This window comes from Melospiza melodia, chromosome 7, assembly GCF_035770615.1.
Source record: "Melospiza melodia melodia isolate bMelMel2 chromosome 7, bMelMel2.pri, whole genome shotgun sequence".
In the NCBI taxonomy this organism is placed as follows: domain Eukaryota; kingdom Metazoa; phylum Chordata; class Aves; order Passeriformes; family Passerellidae; genus Melospiza; species Melospiza melodia.
The window spans coordinates 27092560-27120210 of record NC_086200.1 but is presented as its reverse complement, the minus strand read 5'-3'; the positions used below and the strand labels follow the sequence as shown (position 1 = coordinate 27120210).

At 49.2% G+C, this 27651-nt stretch overlaps 1 protein-coding gene across 2 annotated transcripts; it reads right to left on the bottom strand.

Annotated features, from left to right (window-relative positions):
* Window positions 1-602: 602 nt before the first annotated feature.
* On the bottom strand, window positions 603-24905 carry SCAMP4 (secretory carrier membrane protein 4). Of its 2 annotated transcripts, none has more exons than XM_063160846.1 (8): window positions 24830-24905; window positions 18406-18476; window positions 16961-17014; window positions 14076-14204; window positions 9573-9729; window positions 6171-6272; window positions 4491-4608; window positions 603-3473 (listed from the first exon to the last, which is right to left on the bottom strand). In XM_063160846.1, the coding sequence occupies exons 3-8, from the start codon at window positions 16965-16967 to the stop codon at window positions 3297-3299; spliced, it is 690 nt and encodes a 229-aa protein (XP_063016916.1). In that variant the 5' UTR covers window positions 16968-17014; window positions 18406-18476; window positions 24830-24905; the 3' UTR covers window positions 603-3296. The 2 variants fall into 2 exon arrangements, with proteins under 2 accessions (XP_063016916.1, XP_063016917.1); XM_063160847.1 differs by lacking the exon at window positions 24830-24905 and adding an exon at window positions 19479-20859.
* Window positions 24906-27651: the final 2746 nt, after the last annotated feature.

Here is a 27651-nt window from a genome sequence, read left to right as displayed (position 1 = left end):
CCACCCAAGCAAGAGGCTTCTCAGGCTGGACAGGGCCTGGAGCAGTCTGGGACAGTGGGAGGTGTCCCTGCCATGGCAGGGGTGGCACTGGATGGGATTTAAGGTCCCTCCCAACACAAACATTCTGGGATTCTGTGATAGCTTTGGAAGAACATTTTGGGCAATAAATTCAGCCACATCCTAAAAGGATTCAACTCACCTTCACTGTCCAAGCCCAGTTACTCCAGGGGTAAGAGTCTCCTTCCAGGCAGTAAGTGGGGAAAGCAGACACCAGCACTGCCAGGGCTCTCTGCACTATGGAAAGGCCACAAAAATGACCCCAGTGCTTGGGAGATGGGACTTTCCACACCTCTGCTCTCCAGTCCTTACAAGATGGGAACAATGGCAGCACCTTTGGTCAAAGCTGCATCTCTAAGAGTACAAACCACAAGAAGCCACTCACGGCAGCCCCCAGCACAGAGGATGAGCCTCATCCCTCAATGTGCTGTTCTTTCACAGAGAAAACAACATGCAGTGGGAGACTTTGGAGGAACACAGAGATTTTGCCATTTCCCTCTGCCAGATAACTCTGGTTACCTAGGAACAGACACTTCTCTGCTGCGGCCAGTTCTCCTCATCAAGCACAGGATGAGCATTTATTGTCTTGTGATCAAGAGAAAAACACAAAACAAAACCCAGAGCTCCACAGGTGACACGAAACATCACACACAGACACGGCACGTGACGCCCGACCACACCAGGAGCCAGGGCCGGGTTAATGGTGTTAAGAACTTTTAGAAATCTAATAATGTAAACATTTAAAAACATACAGAGGAGTCCAAAACAAAGAAAAAAAATAAAAAAAATTAAGCCAGTTGTTCAGGCAGCGTGTTGGACTTTCTGGAATTACGGTTTCTGGCATTGAAGAGGAGGGAGGGGATGGGATGGAGCTCCCACCTGGAGGTGCTTTGATCTCCACAGGGATCTCAGGCAGTGCAGCCTAACAGGGTGTGGGTTTGGTGTCCAGCTCCAACCATTGTGGTGGGCAGGCTCCCAGGCACCCCCTCTCCTTGCAGCAAACATTTCCAGTGTGGCTGAGGGTGGGTGCTTCAACACAGCCCCCAGATTCTCCAAGGGGAAAATCCCAAAGAGAAGAAGGATGTGGAGCCTCCACCAACACTTCTCCTCTTGGCTCCTTCAAAACCTCCAACTTGACACACTGAAATGGAGCAGGTATCAAATGGTTTTGAGGAATTTTGGCAAAGGGCAGGACTGAGGGACATGTCCTGGCTCCCAGGTGTGGCCAATGGCACCTTCAGCCCTCACCTCCTGGTGCATCCATTGTATTTCCAGGGAGTCAACGCCAGGCAGTTCTTCCATCACTCCGATGGCAAGCAACAAAGAACACTTAAAATTACACTTGACACTAGACAAAGGCACCTAAAAGCTTCACAATGCCATCAGGTCATGTTCTGTTCACAAGGCTCCAAGAGCTCCTCGTGCCAAGCACATTGCACACTCTCCAGGAAAACCCCTGGTGTTGGGAGCACGTCCCAGAGCCAGTGCAGGGGGGTCAGTGTGGCTGTAAACGGAAATTTGGGGAAATTTGGGGAAATCTGGGATGGTTTTTGCTTTGGCCCTGGTAACACAGGGGTCATGTAGACTCCAGGCTGTGCTTCCCTCATTATTTACAGTGTGACACAGGACAAGTTAACAGGGAAATTCTGCAGGGGCAAGCAGGAGCTCTCCTCTGTGAGCCGTGATTTCATTAGATAAGGCACATGTAGAGAAAACATTTCAGAAGATCACTTGCAAATCAATTCCACCTAGCTAGTACCATGTCCCTGTCCCTTTCCAGGAGCCACTTTTGTTTTCCAGTTGCTCAGTGTGAATTTGGGAATTTGGAATAACCCCATCAACAGCCTGCCAAGGCAGCAGGCTCTGGGTCTGATCCCCAGGGTGCCCAACCCCTCCTTGGTCTCCCAAATGGAGCACTTTGTATATTGACCAAAACTTTGAGAGCCAAAGACTTGGAACGTTCACTCCCTATAAAAAAATTGGGAACTGACCTCCCAGTTTGGACAGGTTTTAAAAAATTCACAGCAGGCTGAGGGGGAAGAGGAAACTGCAGCCTTTGCTGCCTGGGTCGCTGTAGGACACAGGGAATTGGATGGCTCAGGCACAGAATGGAGATGAATGACAAGGTGGAGGATAACCTCAGGGAAAACAATCCCTCTCAACAGCTTCATCCTCCCTGATGGCTGGAGAAAGGCAGGAATCTCTCTTTCATGGAAATCCTGCCAGCCAACAGCAGCCATGAGGACTAACAAGCTTCCCTTGGTCTCCCACTGTAATATCTGCAGTTCAGCTACACCAGCAGCAGGCAGAATTAAACTATTCATTGTAACAGAAGCATTTCCAAACCACACTGGAGCTCCAGCACTGAGATCAATCATTATTTTGCATCCAGCACTAAACCTGGCTGGAAGTTTCATGGTGGGGAAATCTCGTGCTGAGCCCCTGTACCAGGTTGAGCATCACCAAGGCCCAGTGTCAGCTCTGCACTGGTTTCCACTGGGCTTTGATTCAGGCTTGAGCAAGCAATCATGGACCTAAGGAGATGAATCTGCACCTTTGGAACACACAGATCCAGCAAGAGGTTTTGGCAGCAGGGAAAGCAAGAGCTGCAGCATCACAACAGTCTGAGCCAGGCAAGGAGGACTTGTGGGGTTTCCCATCCGAGGACTCACCCAGGGCACCTCTGTTACCTGCAGGGTCCTCCCACGGAGGGTGGAGCTTTCACAAATCACTTCAGCCTCACCAGTACCAAATAATTTAAGTGCTGCATTTCCCTTAGAGTGAAAATTTCCACATTATTCATCCAGGAGAGTAAACACCAGTTGCTCTGATTGCTTTTGCTACAGAAGGTGTGGTGCTGTGCTGGGCATTCCATGGGAGCTGAGCAGGAGCAGGGGCAGCTGTGGGAGTGTTGCCATCGTGGGAAAGCTGAGCCTTTTCCAGGGATGCTCAGGAGAGGATTCCCTCAAGCAAGGGCAGTGAAGGGTTTGTTCTCAGTCTGCAACGAGGCAAATACTGGTGACTCAAGGCAAACAAAAAGCTTTCTGCCATGGCCGTGCAGTGCAGTGGAAGAGGGAAGGGCTGAGAGCAGGACATTCCTCAGGGATCAGGAGACAAGAACCAGGAAGGTCCTCGAGATGAGTGGGGTGCCTGGGGGGGAATGCAAATGATCTTTTCCAAGAACAAGAATAAAAAGACCAAAAAAGGAGAGACTCCAGGCAGTTTGCAGCTGTTGCTGCTTAAGGCCATTGGTTTGCAGAGGGGTAGTTGGGCACTGTGGGATACTCTGGCAGGCTGTTCCCAGAAAAATTGCTGTACTGGGCCTCCCTGCTGGGAGGGTTCCTCCATGCGCCGCTGTTCCACTCATCTTGAGCCTTCTGGAAGCTTCCACCAGCCCCTCGGTAGATTTTGTGTACCTAAGGGATAAAAGGGAGGACAAGAGGAGGGTCAGCACCAGGAGCCCAGAGCTGAGCCCCTGCAGAGCCACCTGGAACAGGATTTGTTCCTGTCTCTGTGAAGAGCTGCATTTCTGAGGAACAGAGCACAGAAAATGCAGTAATGCAGTGAAGAGAGGTGCAGAGAGAGAATATCAACCCCAAACTTGAACACCTTCCAGCAGCATGGCCAGAATTCAGGTGGGGATCCCACAGCAAGGCAGCCAGCCCAGGCCAGGGGGTGGAAACCTCTCCAGCAGAGTCCAACACCACTGCTTCCACTCTGTTCTCCCTGCCTGACACACCTTTCCAGAGAGTCCTACTACAAATCCTTGTTTCTGCAGAGACACGATTCTCACTCTGCCACCTGGTCCCTACTGCAGATGCTTCACCATTGACCATCCCAAGGAGCAACAAATCATGGAATCACAGGATTGCTGAGGCTGGGGAAGACCTCTAAGACCACCAAGTCCAACCATCAGCCCAGCTCCACCCTCATGTTCACCACTGACCCATGTCCCAGGGGCTACATCCACACATTTTTGGAACACTCCCATGGATGATGATTCCACCACTACCTTGGGCAGCCTGTTCCAACATTTTACAATCCTTTCTGTGAAAACAAATGTTTCCTAATATCCAATCCAAACCTCCCCCCTTCACAGAGCCCCAGGTTGCTCCACATGAAGCTTGCTTTGCATGACACAAAGCAACATCACCACATTGACACCGTGGCAATTTCCAGCCTGAGCTGTCCTGTGCTGTCTAGATTTGTCCTCCAGAAACTCTGAGAGACATCAACTGACTGCACTGTGCAACCTTTCAAAGCACTGATGGCTTGTGGTGGCTGCTGAACTGCCTCTTCACATTATTGTGATACACAGCAGGGATTCTCCAAGGCACAGAGAGATCTGAAGAATCCCAGAATGGTTTGGGATGGAAGGGACCTTAAAACTCATCTCATTCTGCTCCTGGACACCTTCCATGAGCAGAACTTACCCTAATAATGCAGATGAACATGGCAACTGCTGACATGGTGAACATGATGGCAGGGAACAGCATGAACACAGCAGCTGCCACACTGGTGCTGAAGAAGGTGATGGCTGCCAACCATCCACTGCAAGAGATAGAAAAAGAGACAAAATAACATTATAATCTGCTTTTCTAAGTGTCCTTGTTATCAGAAAATTTGTTTAAGTGCTTAGAAGGGCCTGGCACAGGGTGCCCAGAGCAGCTGTGGCTGAGAGTGCCCAGGGTCAGGCTGGACAGGGCTTGGAGCAGCCTGGGATAGTGGAAGGTGTCCCTGCCATGGCAGGGGGTGGAATGGGATGGGATTCAAGGTCCTTTTCAACCCAAAGCATTCTCTGTTTCTGTGATTCATAACCCAGAAATTACAAGGCAGCTTTTAAGCTCCTGAAAATGAAATGAACAATGAAGACAATTGTCAGAATTCAATGCAGGTTATCTCCCTGAGATCTCACCTCCCTTGCCAGCATCCCTCACTAAATCCAGTGTGAGAGCTTTAAGGGACAGCCAGCTGCATGGATTTTGGGAAGAGAAGACATATTCCCAAGGTGCTTTTGGTTGTGCATCTAGAGACCAGAACTGGGATCAGGGAACACCAGGGTCCTGTGATTTACACTCCATCTCCATTCCTTTCCTGGCAAAAACCAGGAGAGACATCAGCAACTCTGAAACCAGAGTGTTAAATGGAGTGCCAGAACTTTCCATTAGTTGTAGTTTCAGCAGGAATTGCTCTCAAGTCTCTGTAGACAGGAAGTTAAAATGCCAAACAATTATAACACAACCAGGGACAGACACTAACAAGCTCCCATTTATTTTAGGAGAACTCTCACAGTACTTCTCATAGGCCAACAATGAGTCACCACACTGAGCTCACCGTGTGCTGCCAGCACTGAGGGCAGGGCTGAGCCTGACACCGTAAATAAATGGTGAAAGAAATGGACACTGAGGGAAGAGGCTACAGAGAGCAACCAGGTGAAAATCACAGAATTATCTGGGTTGGAAGGGACCTTAAAGCCCAGCAGAACACATGGGCAGGGACACCTTCCACTGGACCACATTGCTCCAAGTCCCATCCAACTTGGCTTTGATTTCTGCCCAACACAGCAATGAAACCCCAGTGGTGTGCTGTGACAGTGTTCACAGGGGTCTGAGGATGAGGGAAGACATGAGGATCTGACTCCGTGTTTCAGAAGGCTTGATTTATTATTTTATGATATATATTATATTACAACTATACTAAATGAATAGAAGAAAGGATTTCATCAGAAGGCTGGCTAAGAATAGAAAAAGAAGGAATCATAACAAAGGTTTGTGGCTTGGACAGAGAGTCCAAGCTAGCTCACTGTGATTGGCCATTAATTAGAAACAACCACATGAGACCAATCACAGATCTACTTGTTGCATTCCACAGCAGCAGATAATCATTGTTTACATTTTGTTCCTGAGGCCTCTCAGCTTCTCAGGAGAAAAAAATCCTAAGGAAAGGATTTTTCATAAAATATCATGGCTACAGTGCACCCCAAGAGCAGATACAGCTATGCCACTGGGGAAACCAGAAAGCTTTTTCTTCTCCACCTTGTACAGGCTCCCATCAGCCTCTCCAAGCCCATGGGAGCAGCCACAGCCCAGAGCTGCTGGGACATCCCCACTTACCACGCTCCCCATCCGGAGAAGCCGATCGCCTGCAGCACTGTGAGGAGGAACTGAGCCCCAAAGATGAAGAAAAAGGCCATGAAATTAAAGGAACTGTCCGACCTGTGGAGGAAAAAAGGAGGTCAGGGGGGCACTGGCACCTTGTGCTGCTCCATGTCTGACCCCACCATCACATCCAAACCCACCATGGTGGTGGCTCCAGAGCGTTCCCTCCATGGCTGTGCTGGGAGGTTTCTCCCCTTCCCTGGCAGTGAGAGCACACAGCTCCATGACTCAGCAGCACAGATTGTCTCCTAATAATCTGGCTCTTGAAGTTGCCCTCCCCAAAGAATTGCATGTATGATGACACACAGGAGAGGCTGAGGGACACGAGTCTCCTACACAGAGAGTCTGAATCATTCTCTGACTGAATGTCAGCCCAGCCTGATACCTGCCCAGCTCTGCCCTGGCAAGGAGGCATGCAGGAGTCTGATGCTGGCAGGCAGAGCTTGTCCATACACTAGAAATGATCACTGAGCAGGAGAATTCCAGCTGGGAACGTCTCAGTGTCTGCTTGTCATCATGTTCCCACACCTATGGTAAATAATCCAGCACTGGGACATCACAGGAGGGAAAACAGCCATGAGAGAGGTGGGTGACTGAGGGAGCTGGGGTTGTTCACCCTGGAGAAAAGGAGACTCAGGGGTGACCTTATCACTCTCTTCAACTTCCTGAAGGGTGGCTGTGGTGAGCTGGGGTCGGTCTCTTTCTCCGGGCAACAAGAGACAGAACAAGAGGACACAGTCTCAAGCTGCACCAAGGGAGATACAGGCTAGAATTAAGGAGGAAGTATTTTACAGAAAGAGTGGTCAAATACTGGAATCATCTACCAAGGGAGGTGGTAGAGTCACCATCCCTTGAAGAGTTTAAAAAAAGACTGGATGTGGCACTTGGTGCCATGATCTAGTTGAGGTGTTAGAACATGGGTTGGACTCGATGATCTTAAAGGTCTCTTCCAACCTAGAATTTCTGTGATTCTGTGAAGCTGAGGCACACTTCCCATCTCTGCAGGCTCCCCATCCTCAGGTGGGGTCCTTGAGTTTATGCAGGTACAATAATTAGCATGAAAATGCCCCCAAGCAAGAAGCTGACCAGAGACATTCACAGCCTCTGTCACGGGTGCACCTGGCACTGCCCTGCCCAAGTCTGAGCTCTGCCACAACACATCTTCATCCCATCAAACCAGCCACATCAGGCACATCTGAACTTCCTCAAACTATCATTTTTAATGATATAAATGATTCTCATACTCTAAGGAACTCAAAGGGACAATGATTTATCTACAGATCTACAAAAAACGCTTCAGGTGCTTGTGAGGCAGTTTGGTACAAAGGGGATTTAAGAAAAGAGCTCCAATTACTGCCAGCTCCTCCTTAAACCCTGAAAGCATTTAAATGCTTATTATTATAATTATTTTTATTATGCTGATGGTTGTTAGTTTTATAATTCTAGCCCCTGATGCCTTGGGAGGAGATGAGGGAGGTGAGGCACGTTGAGAAGCCTCCAGCCACACCCACGCTGCTCAGAGCTGCCCGTGTTGGTCTGGTGTCTGTCACAGATGGTGGCTCTGGAAGATTTGTTATCCCTGAGCATCCTCACAATCCCACCCTTCAAACACCATCTCAGAGTACAGCATTGAGAAAGAAATACTTTAGGCAGGGCCTGCTGACTGTGGTGCCTGTCAGAATCCAATTAACAAGGATTAGGCTCGAGGCTGAGCCTTCAAACAGACTCTTGCAACTCCGACCTGAAGGGGCTGGAGGAGTCTTCATTTGAAAGGATCTGCAGGAATTAGTGAGGATACAGAGAAAAGGTGATTTCTCATCCAGCTTTCTGGTGCAGATTTGCTACAGCTTTGCCCTAGCACCAAAGCTCTGCAGCTAATTGAATTTGGGATGCAGTGGGATGAGGAAGGTTTTACAGAAGCATCCTCCCAGCACAGGGTGCCAGCACTGAAGGGTGGCCTCCTCCAGGACAAGCAGGGCTGATTTTGCCTCTGCAATCACCACTTGTGATCCCTCCTCAGTGATTTCCAGCCCAGCTGCTGTCCCAGGGGATGATCCCTGGGCTCCCCACTCTGTCCCTGGGGTTGATTGAATCTTTTTTTAACTGCAAGTCTCTGCACAGAGTAACCTCAGGGACCTCTCAGCATTCACTGCATAAACACATCCAAACAATGTTCAAGGAATAATGAGAAACGGCCCTTGTGGAGCCCGGGGGAGGTCAGCAGGGAGGAGTAATTTTTCCCAGACTTTAGAATGGAAATTCCTCTTTGAACAGAGCTCCAGCCCTTGGAGGCCCTGGGGCTTCTGAGCTCAGGATGGGGACAAACTCCAGCCCCACAGGGCAAGAGTTCAGAGCTGGGATTTTCACGTCATTTGGAACTTTGAGACAAATCCAACCCTTCTCTTTCCAGCAGAAATGACCCTCCCCTGTACTCCATGATGCCACTGCTGATTTAACAGTGTCCAGTGCTGTGGGCACACAAAACATCAGCTCAGAAGAGCATTTAAACAATTAATTTATCATGGGCTAGACAGGACCCACCTGTCACCTCCCATTTCCATCAGCTGCTTTTGCTGTCATCCAAACCAGCTCATCACAGAGTCTGGTGAATAATCAAAATCCAGAGTATCCTACCAGGAACAGCTTTACCTTCAGAGGGCAAACCCCTGACTGGGGTGTGGGGTGTGGTGGTGGCACTGGGCAGGCCCCTCCTTTCCCTGTGTCAGGCTGGGAACTGCTCAGGACCCTCCTGGCTCTGCCAGGCTTTACACATTAATGTTTGAGTGATGCCTCGTGGTCCACAGCAAATGCAAATGATTATTAATTAAAGCAAAAATGTAGGATGGCTTTAAATATTTGTGGAGTTTCAGAAGGACTGACTCCAGGGAACTGCTTTTATCTAAAAAGCTAAGCAGACAAGCTCTCAAGTAGCTGGAGACAGGAATCAGAAGAGTTCTCAAAAACTAATAATAGTCTTCCATCAAAATAAGCCTCGATGAAGCTTTACCAAATTAGTACCTATTTTAATGCTGCACTGAGATGAGGGTGCTGCTAAGTTTGAGATACTGAAGTAAAATATGAATTTAACCCTCTTAGAAGTGCCAAACTTATGTGACCCTCACCTCCAACCTTATGGAACCCTCAGTCCTGTATCTAGCATTTAGAAATAGCCACATTCTTCTCCATTTTGAAAAGTAAACAAGACATTCAGACACGAGGTGCCGAAACAAGCAGAGAATAACAACAATAACAATAATAACCAGGGGAAACAACCAGAGAATAATAAAAATAACAATAACAATCAGGGAAACTTGCAGAGGGAACTGCAGCAGCAGCACCTGCTGGGCTGGCACTCACCGAAAGGCTTTGTAGGCAGGTCGGAACCAGCAGATGTAACCACAGGGGCTGAAGAGGATGAGCCAGAGGATGGCCAGGCCAAAGTTGGCCCCAGAGCCTCCCCCAATCCACCAGGCCAGGCAGGAGATGAGGTTCACGGCCAGCGTGATGCAGTAAACTGGGGAGAGAGCACAGGAGAGAGCGTGGGCTGGGGCACTCTCAGGATTTTGGGAGAAAATTAAACAAAAGATAATGGCTGGAAATGTGTGAGGGGGGTGGGATGGGAGAGAGCACAGGAGAGAGCGTGGGCTGGGGCACTCCCAGGATTTTGGGAGAAAATGAAACAAAAGATAACGGCTGGAGATGTGTGAGGGGGGTGGGATGGAGCTTAGGGAAAGGTGCTGGGCACTGCCCAGGCTCCCCAGGGAATGGTCCCAAGGCTGCCACAGCTCCAGGAGCGTTTGGACCCTGCTCTCAGGGGTGCTCAGGGATTGTTGGGGTCTCCTGGTGAACACCAGGAGCTGCACTGATGGTCCTTGTGGATCCCTGCTAACTCAGGATAGCCCAGGACTCTGTGAAGCCCCCAGGGTTGCAGTGGGAAGGGTCCCTGGGGCAGCAGTGCAGCTGCTCTGAGCGAGGCACAGGCTCCTGTGTGACCTGGGGCTGGGAGCACAGGAACAACCCTGCAGCACAGGGATGAGGGAATCTTTTACAACAAAGCATGGAGAGCTTTGGGAGCAACTGATGTGACCAATACAAGACTCAGGCAGTGTTATTATAATATATAATTGTGAGCGAGGTCTAATTTCCATTTATAGCAAAACCCCTTTGTGAGAGGAGAGGGGGGTGACCCTAGCCCTGCCCCTGCCTCTGAATGATTCTGCGCTTCTGGGGCTGCCTCAGGAGCTCTCTCTGAGCCAGCTCAGTGCCTTGCAGGCTCCCTTTGCTTCCCTGGGCCTCTGAGGAAGCCTGGATGTCAGCCGGGGGGCTTGGCAGTGCTGCCTTAAGCAAGGGGATAAACAAACTCCAATCAAGCTGAGAATATGGGACCACAGGGGTGGCTTAGAGGCCTTTTCACATCTCTGTTCCTGTCACTTGGATAAACAGGAACAGTTGACAAAGGCCCTCAGGGCACAGCAGTGCTGCAGTAGGTAGCAGTGTATGAAGGGATGCTGCTCCCCATTTTCCTGGAGCTCACTTCCCTGGAAAGGGGGGTCAGCCCCAAGCCAGGGGCTCCCACAGCTGTCCCTGCATCCCCCCAGGCTCTGCCAGGCTCAGAGAGGCCAATTTACAAATTCCTGTTTTGGAAAGCTGCTGGTGACTCTTCAAACCCTTTGTGGTAACCTGCATCAACAAGCACAGAGAAAGGAGAAGGTGGAAGGTCCAAGCACCAAAGGGCCTCCAGCAGAGCCTGGAGATGAACTCATGGTGACACTCTGCACCTTGGCCTCAGCCATTCAGGCAAAACCAAACCCCTGAATTTCTCTTCACCTGTGTGTTCCAGATTGCAATGCAAGATGTATTCCATTACCATCTGTATGGCAGATTATCTTTGTCAAGTGGGCAGTTTGCCTTATCTCTCTCTTTGAGTGACCACAATCACACCTCCCTGAGGAGGGGACATCTGCTGATAACAGCTATTGAATGTCACTGCATGGCTGATAAGAACTACAGCATCCCATTGGGAGATGTGAGCCCAGTGGGAGGAGCCAAGCATTCCTGCCTGGATATAATCTGGAGATTCTGGAACACCAGCACGGCTTCTGCACTGGATTCCCCAGAGGAACAGCAGCTGCCTCTGCCACTGGATCTTCAGAGGAAGAGACTGCACCTTTCTACAGGATCCTGCTCCAGCAGAACCACCCCTGACACTGCAGGAGGGCTGAGCCACAATTCCAATGGGACTGCTGCCAACAGCCTGACCCACAGGGTGTCAGGTTGTGCTCTGACTCTGTCAGTGTTGTTCTAGTTTACTGCATTGTTTATTTTATCCTTTTATTTTCTTCCCTATTAAGGAACTGTTATTCCTGCTCCCATATTTTTGCCTGAGAGCCCTTTAATTTAAAATGTATAGCAATTCAGAGGGATGGGGAGGGTTTATGTTCTCCATTTCAGGGGAGGCTCCTGCCTTTCTTAGCAGACTCCTGTCTTTCAAACCAAGACACTGTGCCAAGGGAATGTGTCCTGGCCATGCCCCACTCCACTCCCTGCTCATCTCTGCCTTGGTCCTCCGGGGCACTGACCCACCTGCCTGCACACAGCGTGGGGTCCTAAACAACTGCAAGGTTTTATGGTCACAAAATCACACTGACAACAGAGTCAGGGGAACAAAACCTACACCAGCTGCTACTTCTGACTTGCACACGGCCTGAGAGTAAAATAAAACACTGTTTTACTGCAAAGAAAATGTCTTCTGAGTAGCCAGCAAAGCTGTGTACACAATGGTTTGGATGTGTCTTAGTGTTGGGGGGAAGAATAGTAGTTATTTAAATTAATTAATTCTATGTATTTAAACTAACAGTTTGGAGATTCCCCATCCCTGGAAGTGTCCCAGGCCAGGCTGGACAGGGCTTGGAGCACCCTGGGACAGTGGGAGGTGTCCCTGCCATGGCAGGGGTGGCACTGGATGGGCTTTGAGGTCATTCTAACCCAAACCATTCTGGGATTCCATGAATCAATGATATTTCATTTACACACCAATTAGCTGTATTTCTCCAAATATTCATTTTCAGAAGCTATTTATTCTCCAAAAGTTACTTATTTTAAAACACCCAATAAAACACCACCAAGCCAGGGGCATCTGCAAAGTTTTAAGGAACTTTTGGCTCTCCCTGTGCCTCAGGTCAGTTTGTTCTCCAGCAGTGGGAGCTCTGGTACAACCTTCCCCAAACCTCCCTCCACCTTAATCCAGTGCTCACATCCAATTAAAGTAATGAGCAATCACCCTTCCAGCAACGACTTGTGTGTGTTTCTGCTTTTCCAAACTGCCCCTTCCTTGTTTACCTCCTTCCCTTTACACATCTCTCTCCAAAAAAATCAGGGAGACCCCCAAAGGAAGAGCAGTGCAGATGGAAATGTGAAACTCCTGAGTGCAGGAGATGGAAATGTGAAACTCCTGGTGCAGATGGCAGCTCTCCTGGCCATGCCCAAATCCCTGGCTCTCCTCCAGGCTGCCATTAACTCGACTGAGGGACTCTTTGTTTTGGGAGAGGGGAGGACAAAGGAGGCTTTACAGCTTCCAGTGAGTCTGGAGGGACAGGCAGTTTCTTCAGGCAAGAAAATTACAGAGCTCATTGCAGCAGCTCCACATAACCATAGAACAATGGAGCCATGGATTATGCCATTATTTATGCACACAAATCTCTCTCCTACACACATCCCGTGCATCTGGAATAAAAGCCACGGCACCAAATGCAGAGCTGGCAGCAAACAAGCTTTCCTTCAGTGAGAAGGGTAAAGAGGATGACAAGCATTTGGGGGGAAAAAAAAAGATAAGCAAGGCAAAAAGATTGTTAATCTTGCAAAGCATTGCCTGTGGTTTCCTAGACCTGCCACAGTGATTTCGTTCCTTGCAGAAGAATGGTCAATGCTCATTCCTGGTTCCTCAATGGCTGAGGCAAACAACAGGAGCCCAGGGCCAGGAGCTCTGCTCACACAGGGTATCAGCACATCAGCAGCTGTGACAGGAGCAGCTCCCAACTCCAGTAGGATGGTTGGGGGGCTCTGGAGAGCTGAGGGAGAGCCAGCATGCAGCCAGGAGATGCTGCTTCCATTGGGAAGGGAAATGGGGGATAAGAGGGAATTTTGGTCTCTCTAGAGCGAGGTGGGGAGCCAGGTGGCAGCAAATGGGCCACATTTATTTTGTCTACAATTCTCCTGTTCCTCTTACTTTAGGAGAACTGGGAACTTCCTTAAGGTAGCTATTTTTGGGAGTTAAATGTGGTTTACAAAAAGGCTGGAGAGGGACTGGGGACAAGGCATTGAGGGACAGGACACAGGGAATGGCTCCCACTGCCACAGGGCAGGGTTAGATGGGATATAAGGAAAGGATTCTTTCCTGGGAGGGTGGGCAGGCCCTGGCACAGGGTGCCCAGAGCAGCTGGGGCTGCCCCTGGATCCCTGGCAGTGCCCAAGGCCAGGCTGGACAGGGCTTGGAGCAACCTGGGACAGTGGGAGGTGTCCCTGCCATGGAGGGGTGGCACCGGATGGGCTCTGAGGTCCCTTCCCACCCAAACCAGTCTGGAATTCTGTGATCATTTGACATTATTAAACACATCAAACACAGTCTGCTTTCTCCCTCAGATTAACTATTAGACTTTTCCAGCACTGTTACCCTCCTTTCTTCAAGATCCCTCAAGGATTCAAGGCACAGCAGCTTAAAATTCAGGTATAAAGTTATATTAGAGTATTCTAAGGGGGATCACTGCTCCTCATCAAAACTTTAAAGCACATTAACCATTGAGATCTATGGGGTTTTACTCCACAAATACCTTTTTCCAGCACAGGTGTTTTTATTCAACTTACAGATCCACACATGATAGATTCTCTTCACCAGGAACTGGTAATCGATGGGAATTTCATCAGCAAAATTCTGGTAGAAACATGGTTTCAGAGGGATGAACTTGGGGAGTGGTGGGAAGTTATTCACCTTTTCTGGAACACAGAACACAGATTTCAGCTGGGAGCAGAAATGTGTCATATCCTCCATACCTTCCCAACAGTGCTGCATGTTCATCCTCTCCTCAGATCACAAATAAATTGGTTTTCTTCCTCAGCAGTGGACAGGATATTTTGTTTTACTACACACAAGGCTGAGAGAGGGGAATGGGAATAGGAATGAGAGGGGGGAATAGGAACAAGCTAATAAACATCTCATGGATTTAACACCTTTACACATCAGTGTGAAGTTGTGTGAAAAGTGCTGCAAGAAAAAAAACAACTTTAAATAAGCTCCAGGATGAGCTTCCTCAGGAAGGGGGAAGTGTCAGCAGCATCTGGGGGAAACAGCTGCACTGAGGTGTTCGGTTACAACCCTTCAGAAATCCACAGCAAGAGGAAAGAAAGGCTGGGGAGTGTCCAGACAAGCAGATTTATCCTCAGCCACCAGCTCTGAGCATGTCCTGGCCATGGCTCAGGCCTCAGGACCTGCTGTGCTGGGACAATAAGGAAGGGAGGCATCCCCAAAGTGGAATTGTGTATCCTGGTATCATCCAGTTCATGGGAATAAGTCAGAATTGGGGAGGAATTCCTGGAATTCCTGGCACAGGGTGCCCAGAGCAGCTGTGGCTGCCCCTGGATCCCTGGCAGTGCCCAAGGCCAGGCTGGGCTGGGCTTGTAGCAGCCTGGGACAGTGGGAGGTGTCCCTGCCATGGCTTTGAGGTCCCCTCCAACCCAAACCATTCTGTGATTCCATGATTCTGTGTCAGGGATGATCTTGTTTTGAAAACACACCAGATTTTTAATGGAAAAAGGGTATTCAAGTTTTTCCTGCAAGGCTAAGCCATAGGGGAAAAATAAAAGCAAAGAAAAAATGAAAAAGCTTTGCATTCAGAGACAATAAATCAGCAAATGCTGCCAAAAGCTATATGGTGAAGAAAACTCTACCTTGGGAAGAATTTCTGTTTTAAAATCAAGTAATTAAATGCCTGAATCCTCTGCTGCTGTCAGCTCCCAGCTTTGTCTGTGTGTGCTCCTACATGTTTGGGAATGTTTGCTCTTGCCTTGCAGAGCTGATTAAAGTTTGATTCCAGGGCACTGTGACTAATTGTCTCTAGCCTCCTTCAGCCTCAGTAAACAGAATTAAAAACAAGCAGAGGAAGAGATGAAGAATGTCCTGGGAAAACCTCCAAATGGCACAGGAGACAAGAGGAAATGTCTGAACAAGAACTGTCAGCACCAGAGTTCCCCTTCCCTCCCCATTATCTCCGGCTGAGGAGACATTTTGCAGGAGCAGCTCCTCAGCTCTGTTTGAAGGTTGGCAGGGAAGAGCCTGGAGCTGCAGCCAGGCTTGAGGAAGGAAAAAGGCTTTCCCTCATGCATATTTTCACACAGAAAATATGGTGAGAACGCCCACTGGGAATACATCAGAAGTAGCTCTGGAATAATGTCTGAAGTCACCAGCCCAATTTGACTTCTCCTGATAAAAACAAACATCAAGCCCCTCCTCATGCATCCCCCTCAAACCCATTTCACATTCATTCAGATGCCCTCCAGGCTGGTTTGAGTTACTGGTTAACACCACTGCTGACTCCATCCCATGCACAGCTGATGGCCCACGGATGCTTTCAAAGTCCACAGGAATTTGGACTCCTCTGCATTAATTTTTTGTTTGCTGTAAACACCTGATGGGTCCCTGCAGCCCAGAAAGGGATTTAACAATGCTGGATCAAGGGAAAGGGAGGGGACACAGCTTTTAAAGCTGAAAGGCCACATCTCCAGGGAAGCCAGGAAGACCAAGATTAATCAAATGCATTAAAAGCAGATTCTCTAATTTATTTTTTTTTTCTGAGGGATGGGGAAACTTTTGTTCTGTCCCTCTTCAACAGCTGAAGCTGCAGATTGTTCCTTTGGTTCTGCTCTCTCCCATTTTCTGCCATGGACAGCAGAGCTGCTGCCAGCTCCCACGTGGTGGGGCCAAAACCAAGCAGCTACTGCAGTTTGTCATTTTTCAAGCTCATAAAATGGTTCAAACACCCCAGGATTGTTTGCTAGGTACACAAAGCTGGGGATTACACCTCTGCTCTGCTGCTGCCCAGCTGCTGCCCACCTCCTCCCACCCAGGCACCCTGCAGTTGCCAGCTGTTCTGGGTTACTTCCGAGATCAGACAAAATAAATGACATGAAAATATCCCCTTTCATGTCTGACTGCAGAGCTTGGAGTGCTACAGTTCTCCCATCAAGGCTGGGATCAACACATCTGATAAGCAAATGCACCCCATGCTTTCAAAAACCAAACTGCATCGCCCATGAGCAGCAGCTGCAGGCAAATTCCAGACTTGTTATTTTGAAAAAAGGTTGGAATTTTGTTACTAATTTCACTGCAAGTATAATTCAGATGGATTAATGTCAATAGCACAGCTAGGAACACTGTGGAGAACCTCTGGAAAGAAGGAATTATTCTCATGTACTTTGTTTTTGAATCAATTCCACCCTCATAAAACTTTTAAGCAAGTCACAGCTGAACCTGAGCAACATTTACCACCTGAGCAGGAACCTCAGGTGACAGAGCAGGCAGGACACAGCAGGAAAGTGAATGTGACCAAGGCAAGAGAAGTAACTGAAGAGCTTTAGGGATCACCAAGGTCTTGGGAAGGGACACAGGTCACATTCCTGACATGTTACAGCCACCACAGCATCATGAACAACCCTGAAACCACTCTCCCTGCTGGCTGCACCTGAGGTGCTCTTACCTGCCATTTCTAATACTTGTGTTCCCTGGTGAGGCTTCAGACAGAGCAATAGATCTGTTGGAGAAAGAAAATCAGGTCAGCACATGGCACTAAGCAGCACCCAGAGAAACCCGTGGAACTGGGAATGTTCCAGTGTGTGACAAACACGAGCCCAGGGCTCCCACTCGTGTCCATCACCCAGAGGAGGAAGGCTGGAGCCTCCCAAAAAGGATCCTGATTTCTCCTCGTGCAGGGGAAGCTCTGTGTCCCAGACTGCAAGGCAAGATGTAATTTATTACCATCTGGATGGCAGTTGTCTTTTGTTGTCACAGACATCTTTTATGAAAAATCTTTTCGTTAAGATTTTTCCTCCTGAGAAGCTGAGAGGCCTCAGGAACAAAATGTAAACATTGATTATCTGCTGCTGTGGAATGCAACAGGTGCATCTGGGATTGATCTCATGTTAGATGTTTGTAATTAATGGCCAATCACAGTGAGCTGGCTCAGGCTCTCTGAGACACAAGCCTTTGTTATCATTCATTCTTTTGCTATTCTTAGCTAGCCTTCTGATGAAATCTTTTATTCTATTTTTTTAGTATAGATTTAATATAATATATATAATAAAATAATAAATCAAGCCTTCTGAAACATGGAGTCAGATCCTCATCTCTTCCCTCATCCTCAGACCCCTGTGAACACGGTCACATTTTGTCAAGTGGGCAGTTTGCCTTATCTCTCTCTCTGAGTGACCACATTTACTCCTCCCTTGGGAGGGGACATCTGCTGATAACAGCTATTGAATGTCCCTGCATAACTGATAAGAACTACAGCATCCCACGGGGAGATGTGAGCCCAGAGGGAGGAGCCAAGCATTCCTGCCTGGATATAATCTGGAGATTCTGGAACACCAGCACGGCTTCTGCACTGGATTCCCCAGAGGAACAGCAGCTGCCTCTGCCACTGGAGCTTCAGAGGAAGAGACTGCACCTTTCTACAGGATCCCTGCTCCAGCAGAACCACCCCTGACACTGCAGGAGGGCTGAGCCACAATTCCAATGGGACTGCTGCCAACAGCCTGACCCACAGGGTGTCAGGTTGGGTTCTGACTCTGTCAGTGTTGTTTTAGTGTACTGCATTGTTTATTTTATCCTTTTATTTTCTTCCCTATTAAGGAACTTTTTCTTTATTATTTCTTTTACCTGAGAGGCCCTCAATTTGAAATTTATAGCAATTCAGAGGGATGGGGAGGGTTTACATTCTCCATTTCAGGGGAGGCTCCTGCCTTTCTTAGCAGGCACCTGTCTGTCCAAACTGAGACACTCTGGCAGCAAACAAAAGTGTCCCTGGCACCCCCTGGCAAAGGCTGAGGATGCCCAAAGAGCCCCTGCCAGAACATCTGCAGCTCCCAGGGCAGGCAGAGTACCCAGCAGAGCTCATACATTGGAAGAGAAATGTGCAGAGCTCACCAGACTTAATGCCTCATTTAGGTGCTGAGATGATTTGTTGGCTCCTGGCTCTCTGTGGTGCTTCCCAACTCCTGGAACAAACAGATAATCCCTGTTAGCTGGGCACTAAACTCCTGCTTAACAAAAAAATAATCAGCTGGAACCAAACCCATCACCCCTTGTTATTTTAGAAATCCTGCACAAATGCAGATTCATTCTTCCTGTTACCACACTGAGTGTGGCTGTAGCTCTGGCAGAAGCCAATCCTGGGAAGTTTACCCAGCATGAGCTGTGTTGCTGATTTTGGCAGAGCTGATCCCACAGAAGAAATACACAGAGAGGTCTTTGCTGAGTTTTAATTCCACCCCTTCTTCCTTAAGGATAAAAACACCATGTGTCCCGACCTGCAAATCCCAGAATGGAAACACAGAGCACACAAAGCAACCCTGCAAACCAGCACTGTGGAGTCTGACAGAAATTAAGGCAGTCTAGACTAAAATCTGCCCCTAAAACACCACAGAAACTGCAGCAGCAGTGGGGTGAGATCAGCCATGCTGCACCAAAATCCCTCAGGATTTACAGCAGCTGGTTCTGCTGCACCTCAGTGCTGTGCTCAGGTAAAGTCTGGAGGCTGCATTGGCACAGCTCTTTTTCTCTTTTTCTCTTTTCTTTTCTTTTCTTTTCTTTTCTTTTCTTTTCTTTTCTTTTCTTTTCTTTTCTTTTCTTTTCTTTTCTTTTCTTTTCTTTTCTTTTCTTTTCTTTTCTTTTCTTTTCTTTTCTTTTCCTCTAACCTAGCCTGTGGAGACAACAGCACCTGGGATTGTACCACAGCCTGCTCTTCCTCTGCAGAGATGTACAAGCTTAAATATGCTTGCACAGAGGAGAATATATTATTTTCCTTGCCAGTCTCTAGGAAGCCCTAGTGTGGGGACAGGAGGCTCTGTCCCCATCCCTGCCACAGCTGAGGCCTCAAGGCTGTCCCTCAACACTGCCCAAAAGCATTTTGTAACTGGGAGCCTTTTCCTTTGCATTTTTCAGACGTGTGAATAGAAAACAAAGGATGAAGATGGTTAAGAACACCATTAAAACTTCACCTCTCCCTTCTGCAGCTGCTCCCAGTTGAGATCTGGGAATTTCAAGAGGAGAACAAATGGCCCATGAACACTAAAGCATTAAGAGAGAGGAATCCATTACTGAAGAATGAGCCTGCAAATAATCCTCTTCTTCTTCTTCAGAGGATTATTTAGCTGATGCACTTCAGTGTCGGTGTCCTACAGCTGCACAGAGGTGTTTGTCCACTGGAAAAGGATCAGAAGCAAAGACTGAGGGGGACATTCCTGCCTTGACAGACCAGACAATGGGTTTCCTGCAAGGCCAAACAATGGTTTTCCTGTGCTCTCCTCTCAAGGAGACCTGTGGTGATCTGGAGAGGTTTTAACTCAAATAAATAAATAAAACCTCCAGATAAAGCAGCAATCTGGTGAAGCACCCCCTTGCATAGAAAGATGTGGTTTGGACCCACAAAGCAGCATTAAGAACAATTCTTTCAGCAAGGATAAGCACACATGGCCATGTTTTACATTGAGTAATCCCTTTCTGACATGTGCTGACCTTCCCAGCTCCTGCTAAAAGGATAGGGACCTTCTTCCCAAGAATTTCATCCCAATATCCAATCTAACCCTGCCCTCTGTCAGTTTGAAGCCATTCCCCCTTGTCCCTTAACTGCACCCTCCTATAAACAGTCCCTCTCCAACACATAAATCAGATCCCTGTTCACCTGGATATTTTCAGTTAAATTGGGAATAGGTGAAGTCCAAAACCCTGCACCCACTGCAGAGATTTTCCTCATCTATAACTCACTGCTTGTGGAGGGAGGAAAATCCCACACACGCTAAGGAAACTCTGGTGTGAAGTGAACTTCCTTTTTCCACCACGCTCATCCATGGTCAATGAATAACTCTGAAGTTCACAGTCCAATGCACATGACTCAGGAGTCCACTGGAGACACTTGGAGCTTTTCTTCACCAGGATCTCACAGACAAAATGCCCTGTGTCAGGTCCAGGGACACCACTTCCCTCTCAAACCACGACACAAACACCAGCAGTGCTGTTTGTCCGGGCAGACAACAACAAAATTCCTTTGAATGTGACTGCAGTGTGAAACAGTTCACCACCTCAGATTAGGGGAAATGTTGTGAAGGAATTCCTGTGGGGATCTGCCTGGAGGCACACTTTGAGTATCACAGAATCCTGAAATATCCTGAGCTGGAAGGGACCCACAGGGATCATTGATCCCAGCCCCTGTCCCTGCACAGCCACCCCAAAAACCCCACCCTGAGCACCCCTGGGAGCTCCTGGATGTGGCACTGGGTGCCAGGGTTCAGTTGAGGGGTTGGGGCTGGGTTGGACTTCATGATCTTGGGGGTCTCTTCCAACCCAGTGATTCTGTGAATTCTGTGATTCTGTTGCCCAAACTCTCCTGGAGCTCTGGCAGCCTTGGCACCATTCCCTGGGCAGCCTGGGCAGTGCCCAGCAGCCTCGGGGGGCAGAACCTTGCCCTGAGCTCCATGCCAAGGCCTGGCACAGCTGCAGCCCTTGCTGGGCTCCTGTCCCTGTGCCAGAGCAGAGCTCAGCCCCTGCCCCTGTGCCTGCCCTGGGGAGGAGCTGCAGCCCCCGAGGAGCCTCCCCTCAGTCTCCTGGGCTGCAGCTGAACCAGCCAAGTGCCCTCAGCTGCTCCTCAGCCCTTCCCCAGCTCGGTGTGCCTCCTCTGGGCACTCTCCAACAGCTTTGGCTCCTTCTGATCTCGTGGTGCCCAAAGTGCCCCCAGCACTGGAGCTGAGGCTGCCCCAGGGCAGAGCAGAGTGGGACAATCCCTCCCTGGGCCTGGTGCCCCCAGCACAGGGTGGCCCTTGGGGCTGCCAGGACCCAGCAGTGACTCAGATCCAACTTGCACTGACCAGGACCCCCAGGGCCCTTCCCAGGGCGCTGCTCTCCAGCCTCTCATCCCCAGTCTGCCCCTGCACCCAGGGCTGCCCCATCCCAGGGCAGGATCTGACACTTGTCCTTGTCACTTGTCACATGGCTGGGGCTGCTCAGCCCCCATTTGTCAGGGACTCTCTGTGGGGCCTCTCTGCCTTCCAGGGGGTCAGCAGCTCCTCCTAATTTGGTATCCCCAGCAAACTTACAAACTCCTCAGTAAAAGTTTGTTATTTCTCCCTGCTGTTTTCTCCACTACCACAGAAAGGTGGCAGAGAACAAGCAAAGGCCAGGCCAGAAGGGGAGCAGTGACAGGGAGGTGGGAGAGCTGAATTCATTCCTGCTTTGCCATGAACCCACCAAGGACCTGGAGCATGTCCCCAAGACCAGATTCACGAGACACTGGCTCCTCTCGTGCCCTGCAGATGTCCCAGCCAAACCCAGAAGAGCCCAATTTCCCAAACTTTCAATCCAACAGATCCCCCAGTTTCTGAGTCCTTGCTTTAGGCTATTTTCTGTACTGCCTTTGTATTTTCATTCTGATTTGATGACTCTGCTTCCAGGGAACAAGAGATAGGACAAGAGGAAATGGCCTCAAGTTGTGCCAGGGCAGGCTCAGGTTGGACATCAGGAGGAATTTCTCCATGGAAAGGGTGGTCAGAGGGGGCAGGGGCTGCCCAGGGAGGTCTGGAGTCTCCATCCCTGGAGGTGTCCAAGGAAGGACAGTGCAGTGGGATGGGGACAAGGTGGGGACGGGGCACAGGATGGACTTGATGACCTTGGAGGCCTTTTCCATCTTTAAGGACTCTGATGCAGCAAGGCCAAGAGCTTCCACACAATCCTGACTCCAGGTACAGGAGCTTCCACACAATCCTCACTCCAAGTACAGGAGCTTCCACACAATCCTCACTCCAGGTACAGGAGCTTCCACACAATCCTCACTCCAGGTTCAGGAGATTCCACACAATCCTCACTCCAGGTACAGGAGCTTCCACACAATCCTGACTCCAGGTACAGGAGATTCCACACAATCCTCACTCCAGGGTACAGGAGCTTCCACACAATCCTGACTCCAGGTACAGGAGATTCCACACAATCCTGACTCCAAGTACAGGAGCTTCCACACAATCCTCACTCCAGGGTACAGGAGCTTCCACACAATCCTCACTCCAGGGTACAGGAGCTTCCACACAATCCTCACTCCAGGTATAGGAGCTTCCACACAATCTTCACTCCAGGTACAGGAGCTTCCACACAATCCTCACTCCAGGTACAGGAGATTCCACACAATCCTCACTCCAAGTACAGGAGATTCCACACAATCCTCACTCCAGGGTTTAGGAGCTTCCACACAATCCTCACTCCAGGGTTTAGGAGCTTCCACACAATCCTCACTCCAGGGTTTAGGAGCTTCCACACAATCCTGACTCCAAGTACAGGAGATTCCACACAATCCTCACTCCAAGTACAGGAGCTTCCACACAATCCTGACTCCAAGGTTTCACCCAGAGCATTTCCCAAGAGCACCCAGAGGGGCAGGGCCCCAGCACAGAGCAGAGCTGCCCACACAATCCTCATCAGCAGGGATTTAACGATGGGAACACGAGCAGAATGAGGAACCTGGGCACAACACACAATCCTGACAGTGGCTCAAGCTGAGCCTTTGGGGGCACCATCAGCCTACCAGGCTTTCAGATGCCACCCTGAGCCAGCAGACCCCAGACCTTTGAGAGGAGCCTAAAAGGAACAAGACCCCCACAGGAATCCCAAAGATTTGGGTTTGAAATCCCCCAGCTCAGCAGAGAATCAGCGCAGCCTCTGCTGCTCCCAACACAAGCTAACACCTTTCTCATGATCTCTCCAGTTGAATTTAAAGAGAAAATGGTGGCTCTGCACTGGTTTTGAGATAAAAGGCTGGGTTTGAGCCTCCCAGCTCTCACCAGGAACTTCCCAGAGAGCCCAAGGCAGCAGCAGCCACTCCAAAACAATCAGCTCAGCACTATAAACCCAGAGCTGACACAGCCTGGCTCTGGCAGTGCTTCCTCTCCCTGACACACCCCCAGCCATCCCAGGGTGGGACACTGTCCCTGCAGTGACACAGCCAGCCAGAAAATAACTCCAAAATCCACCCAGCACAACCAGGGAGAGGGGGGAAACTGCACGGCAGCAGTGCCCTGAGGAAAGGAGCAGGGACAGTGAAATTACAAGGGTTATCCCACTCCCATGTCATTCCAGGAGGTTTGTGGGGACTCCTGACTGTACAGGGGCTTCTGCTGCCCCATCTCCCCCATCCTGGAGCTGGGGACACAGCAGATGTGGAAGCAATTCCCCTCAGGGCTCCCCCAGCCTGTTTACACAGCCCTGTGCTGCCTCAGCGGGTGAGCAGGAGCCTTAATTTGCCTATGCAAAACCCACAGCAGACAAATATTGACTTTGGTACAACCACGTCCAGAAGTGAAGCGTGGCTGCTCAGGAACAGACGCTCAGATGGCTCAAGAAAACAGAAAACACAAAAACACCCAGAAACAAGAGATGGAACGGGCTTAGGACACCAGGCTGTTCCACCCCTTGTCACCTGCTCACACTGGCCTCACACAGAAGAACTGGACTGCAGACAGCAGCAAAAATATTAAACAGCCCAGAAAAACTGAAACGCAGATAAATCATTCCACCAATCGCTTAATTTCTAACCTACTGCTCTCTTCATCACAGAGTTTCTTGAGAGAGTTACAAAACGCTGAGATTAGAAACAAGAAGGGGAAATCAGAAGGGGAAATAAAACTACGACATGCAGGTGCTGTCTGTCGAGGGCAACACACACATCTGCGATACCCGAGCCACAGAGAGCAGCGAGGTTCACCCTCACAACCCCTGGAGGAGTCACGAACTGCCCCGGCGGCTGTGTCCCCCTGTCCCCGCTATGTCCCCGCTGTGTCCCCCTGTGTCCCCGGGGCCAAGCCGGGAACAGAGGCGATTCCCGAGAGGCGATTCCGAGAGCACCGGGCAGCGGACGGAGCCGGCAGCCCCCGGGGAGGGCACACGGGACGCGGCTCCTCCCGCCCGCTGCCCCCGATCGCGGCTCCCAGCGGGGCTGCCCCCGATCCCTCCCCGCCCGGGCTGGCCCCGATTCCCCCTCACAGCCGGCCCGGCTCGTCCCCCCGGAGCTGTCCCCGATCCCGCCCTCGGAGCTGCCCTGGGACCCCTCGCCGGGCTGAGGGAGGGTCACCGCCACCCCTCGCCCCGAGACCCCTCCCGGCCCTCAGCTCCCCTCAGCTCCCGGTCCCCCGCCGCTGCTCCCCTCATCCCTCAGCTCCCCCTCCCTCGCCACTCCCCCGACCCTCAGCTCCCCCTCCCGGCCCCCGGTTCCCCCCAGCCGCGGTCCCCCTCCCCGAGCCCCGTCTCCTCCATCCCTCCGCCCATGTCGCCCCCCGCCCGCCCGCTTCCCCCGGCCCGATCCCCCCGCGCCCACCTCAGCGAGCGCCCGGTCCCGATCCCCCCGGGCCGCCGCGGGGCGCGCTGGGAAACAGAGTCCCGCCAGTAACCGCCGCCGCTGCGCGCCGCGCGCTGCGAACTACAACTCCCAGCGTGCATTGCGACGCACACCCACCGCTATCATGTGAGGGGCAGGGCGGAGGGGAGGGGTGGTGGCGCGGGACGGCAGCCGGGAGGGACAGAATTGTGCGAAGTACCGGGAGCGACCCCGGGGCCGGGACACGGCCGGGCGAACGGGAATGTTCACCGGGAGGAGAGGGGGAGCCAGGGACACCTCAGAGCCCCTTTTGGGGCCTGAAGGGGCTCCGGGAGAGCTGCAGAGGGACTGGGGACAAGGCCTGCAGGGACAGGACACAGGGAATGGCTCCCACTGCCACAGGGCAGGGCTGGGTGGGAGATTGGGAATCAGGAATTGTGGAATCCATCCCTGGAATGGATTTCCCAGAGCAGCTGGGGCTGCCCCTGGATCCCTGGCAGTGCCCAAGGCCAGGCTGGGCAGGGCTGGGAGCACCTGGGACAGTGGGAGGTGTCCCTGCCATGGCAGGGGTGGCACTGGATGGGCTCTGAGGTCCCTCACAACACAAACCAGTCTGGAATTCTATGATCATTTGACATTAATAAAGATATCAAACATGGTCTGCTTTCTCCTTCAGATTTAGCTTCAGAGTGCTCTTCCAGCACTGTTACCCTCCTTTCTTCAAGATCATTCAAGGCACAGCAGCTTAAAATTCAGGTATAAAGTTATATATTAGATGAGATTTAAGGTCCCTTCCTGTGAAAAAAAACATATTTTATGATTGGCTTTTCGCAAATATTAAAATGAATATTATAAGTGTTGTGTTAGAAAGTGATGCTGTATTAATTCTCTTAAGTAGTGTGTTAAATATAGTTTTAGGTTATAACAAAATGTTAAAGTAGGAACTATGCTATGTAGGATACTTTTTTTCTAAAGAAAGGACTTGCACTGAGATAGCAGCCACAGGACACCTGAATCTTTCAGAAAAAGAGAATTTATTGCTCCATTATCAGGAGAAACGAACTTCTTCCTGCCTTGCTCAGCTGTGACAACACCGTCAGAATTCAGAGGAAGAAGTTGACACTGACCAGACAGAATCCTGTGTTTGAATGGAATTTATGCATCATGTATGAGATGTATGAATATGCAACAGGTTGTTGTTTTTAAGGGTTAATCCTCTGTTAACTGTCCTGTTTTGGGCTCGTGTTGCCCAGAAAGGGTACCTGGACTGTTTGTAACTTTTTTTTCTATTGTCTCATATTGTCCTAATCAAAATTGTCCAAAATTATTTTTACTCTAAATATATTGCTATTTTTATAACCATTTTATTACTATCAAACTTTTAAAATTTTAAAAAAACAAAAACACTTCCAACCCAAACCATTCTGGGATTCTGGTACAGCTCGGTCCCAAGAGCACAGAAGAAATTAAATTTTTTCCAATTAAAGACCTTGAAGGATTCATTTTCAATCTCACTCTTTGCTAAAATATAAAATCATTATTCCCAACATTATTAACAGGATTGTTTGTGGGATTTTTTACTTTACTTTTTTTTTTTTTTTTTACTTCATAGAACAGACTTTACTTTTCTTCCTGTAAATTTTGAAATTTTGTGCAATATATACATATGTACCCACATAATACATCTCAGTAAAAAGGTTGCCATCCATACATTACATTACTTTTTATTTAATGTTGTGAAAATTCCTACAACAGTTTTGTCCTTAAATTAGTATTTCTTCCTCCCCTCCTCTCCTTTCCCAAGCTGCCTGGTCTAAAAGAGGAATTTTATTTTGTTTATTTATTTTTTTTTTTCCTCTGGTCCCTTCCAGCCTGAACACTTCTAGAGCTCCTTAAGTCCTTATTTTCACCACATTAGACTCCTTAATATAGCAGGGATCCCTCTGCAAGCTCTCAGCTCTGCAAATCCTATTAATTCGGGGTGTGTAAAACCCCAGCTGGACTTTAAAAGACATTTCCAGGCTCTGGGGCCGTGCTTTCTGTCACTGCCAGCTCCAGGCAGCGGGTCAGGCTCATCCCTGGGCAAACTTGCCCCCAAATTTCCCCAAAGCCCTCGCCCTGCCCTGAAATCCATGGGATGCTCGACACGCAGGGAGGATTTTGGGTGTGAACCAGCAGAGGTCACTCGGCCCCAGTAAATCCAGTGCTGCTGGACCAGTAAAACAGGGAGAGTTACTGGGGACAGCGCCAGGGCCACCCCAAACTCCTGTCCCCTGTCCCCTGATCACATCCCTCCTGACCCCCGATTCCAGCTCTGAAACCTCCTTGGCCATTCCCAGATTCCTCCTTGGAGATATTTTCCCTAAACATTTTTTTTTTTGTTTAAAGCCATGCTTTAATTGATTATTTTATTTCCTCAAAATACACCAAAGAAATAGGATTTGGGGGGAGAAAAAAAAGACAAATGTTTTCTAAAAATTAAAGCCAAAATGTCAGTGTGCAGCATCCAAGGGTCTGGAGCTCCCACATGGAGCTCTCACATATATATCTTAAATCTTATCTCTTATATCGATTTATATCTTATATCTTCAATTATATATATTATATTTTATATTCTATATTATATTTTCTATATTCTATATTCGATATTCTATATTCTATATTCTATATTCTATATTCTATATTCTATATTCTATATTCTATATTCGATATTCTATATTTTATATTTTATATTCTATATTAATATAACTAGAAATATAATATTTATTGTTATATATAATATTATTATATTGTATTATATTATCTTATATTTATATATTTTA